This window comes from Triticum aestivum, unplaced genomic scaffold (genome assembly GCF_018294505.1).
Source record: "Triticum aestivum cultivar Chinese Spring unplaced genomic scaffold, IWGSC CS RefSeq v2.1 scaffold96891, whole genome shotgun sequence".
Classification (NCBI taxonomy): domain Eukaryota; kingdom Viridiplantae; phylum Streptophyta; class Magnoliopsida; order Poales; family Poaceae; genus Triticum; species Triticum aestivum.
In genome coordinates, this window is record NW_025244426.1 from 1 (window position 1) to 2769 (window position 2769).

The window sequence follows — 2769 nt, forward strand, 5'->3', positions numbered from 1 at the left end:
GCTCGTCTCGGCGTCCGTCGTCGCTATTGCGACGACGTCCGCTTCGACTCGCGTTACGCTAAGACAGGGTGGCAGTGGTGTCACGTGCTCGTCTCGGTGCTTTTCTTCTAGTACTCAAGGCTCTTTATTTTGGCGGTGTATATGATACCTGGGCCCTTGGGGGGGGAGATGTAAGAAAAATTACCAATTTGACCCTTAGTCCCAGTGTTATATTTGGTTATTTACTAAAAATCTCCTTTTGGTGGAGAAGGGTGGATTGTTAGTGTAGATGATTTAGAAGATATAATTGGTGGGCATGTATGGTTGGGTTTTATTTGTGTATTTGGCAGAATTTGGCATATTTTAACCAAACCCTTCGCATGGGCTCGCCGTGCATTTGTATGGTTTGGAGAAGCTTACTTGTCTTATAGTTTAGCTGCTTTATCTGTCTTTGGTTTTATCGCTTGTTGTTTTGTATGGTTCAATAATACAGCTTATCCGAGTGAGTTTTATGGACCCACCGGGCAAGAAGCTTCTCAAGCTCAAGCATTTACTTTCCTAGTTAGAGACCAGCGTCTTGGAGCTAATGTGGGATCCGCTCAAGGACCCATAGGACGGTGTTGCCAATTAATTTGTATCTGAACAAAAAGATCAAGAACTTGCGTTGGACAAAAATGTCATCACTATCCAAAAAAAGGATATATAAGAATGTATGTGTTTTCTATACTAAAAAGCAAAAAAAAAAAAAAAAACAGTATTTCGCCAAAAATAATCCTCTTATCGATGAGTCATTCTCATGTGTACCGCATTTTGCCATCCTTGGGTGATCCTCCGGGAGCTTAGGGTCGTGATTTAGTCCTGTTGGGATGATCTGCATACAAAAGAAAATGTATTTTAGTGGTGACAAAAATCTCTAGTAGACCATTGGAAAAAGAAGATGAAGAAAGTTTGAATGGAAAAAGGAAAATGAGGGGACAGGCATGGTTTAAAACTTCCCAGTATAAATTCTAACCTATTTGTATTAAAAAAAAGCTTAACTATCAAAAAAAATGATCTATATATAATATATTTCGGTATTTGGTCATGTGGCTTCCCTAAAAAAATGTATATGACAAAAAGGGCAAGGATTCCAGTACTGATTTTGTGAAGTATTCTTAAGAATCTGACCTTTTCCAGCCAGATGTAGTTAACATTGTTCTGCAACAGGACCCCATGGAGAATACCCTGGAGTCTGTGAGATTTATGTTCATGAGAAAAGAAAGAGAAAAAGGTTAGAAAATCATGGGGGAATGCATGCAAACTTGGAAAAACTGTAAAAGAGAAAAAAATCTGTTTGCAAAAAAGAAGAGAAAAATGAACGGAAATTTTCTTTAGTCATACGTACCGAGTAGTCAAATGGAACACCCTGCAGGAAAGAAAAAATGCATAGAAAAAAAGAAAGTTATTTTTTCAATGAAAGAAGAAAGTTTAAGAACATTGTGAATAACTAAAAGAAAGCAAAAAAATAAACGATGTAGCAAAAACCAGCTAAATAAAAAAGAGGTGGGGTGTGTGTGTGGGGGGGGGGAGTTATTAAAGAGATAAGTCAATACTCACATATTTTCTTAAGATTTCTTTGGTTTCTGGCATCAGTTTTTTCATTGCAAGGGTGAGCAACCATGTAGTAAGTTAGACTCTCGCGCAGGCTCTTTGCATGCTCCTGTTTTTGTTTTACATAAAAATAACAGTTAACTTGAAGTAAAAAAGGAAAAAACATGTTATATTGGTGTAAAAACGCAGCAGGATATAAGAATAAAAAAAGATAAACACCTGTGAGAGACTAAAAAAAATGAGCCTGACAAAAAACATAAAAAAGGATGAGGTTTTAAGCAGCAAAAAGTTGAGCTACATTACATGGATATGCGATGTGTGTGTTATCAGTTGAACAAAAAAATAATACAAAAAAGACGAAAAGGGGTGGTTGCTATGACTTACGGGTTCGAAACACAAAGTGTTGTCTCCATCATGTCCTTGTACCAACTTCATTGTGAAGATCCCACTATCTGCCCTGCAATTCATAATTATGTTTTTCACATCACTGAAGTTAGATGAAAAAAAATACTGAAAAGGATCATGCATAAAATTGCTTGAGTATTTCAGTCGGTTGGATTGCATTACTCTTTAGTTGAAGAGCACACACTCCGGAAAGACACACCCATGTCAGTCACATTTAGTTGTGATCTCTTGTATGCCAGCTTGAAAGCCGCTTTGAAATTCTTGATTACAAGCTGAGCTTCGTCAGCAATCAAGTCGATTCTGTTGTTTGGGCAGAGGACTTCGAACAATTTCTTCCTAAAGTTAGCAACAACCGTGTACCAGAAACTGTATGAGCTTAAAGGTAAAAACACCTGTACATTGATCCAAAAATAAAACAAAACAAAATTAGCACAAAACGCCATGGTTGACTTTTTACTGAAAAATAGAAAAGACATGGGACTTGCATGGAGACTATAAATTATATGGCTTGTTTACTGGACTACGAAAATACCATGTGAATTCGGTCAAGATGGAATCCTATCATTGTCTCCCTCAGGTGAACAGATAACGCCAATGGAGTTTCAAATGCATTTTGGAATAATTTCTGGAAAAATTTGACCGGATCAAAGATGCATCAATGGCACCAAGAAGGGAGGGGGGCTCGCAAAAAAGAAACAGAGCATTGGATGGAAAAAAAAGTATTGTCTGCACATATTTATGTTTCTACTTACAGCAGTGTCGCATTCGACATAGTATCTTGACCAGTAACTTCGC

General features: G+C 37.5%; 1 protein-coding gene across 1 annotated transcript; it reads right to left on the reverse strand.

Moving 5' to 3' along the window:
* Positions 1-317: 317 nt before the first annotated feature.
* LOC123177030 (uncharacterized) lies at positions 318-2761 on the reverse strand. Its single transcript, XM_044591000.1, has 8 exons — positions 2727-2761; positions 2507-2599; positions 2137-2366; positions 1954-2026; positions 1576-1678; positions 1364-1384; positions 1147-1210; positions 318-850 (listed from the first exon to the last, which is right to left on the reverse strand). Exons 2-6 carry the CDS (start codon positions 2537-2539, stop codon positions 1371-1373), a joined length of 453 nt encoding a protein of 150 aa, XP_044446935.1. The 5' UTR covers positions 2540-2599; positions 2727-2761; the 3' UTR covers positions 318-850; positions 1147-1210; positions 1364-1370.
* Between the last annotated feature and the right edge of the window lie 8 nt (positions 2762-2769).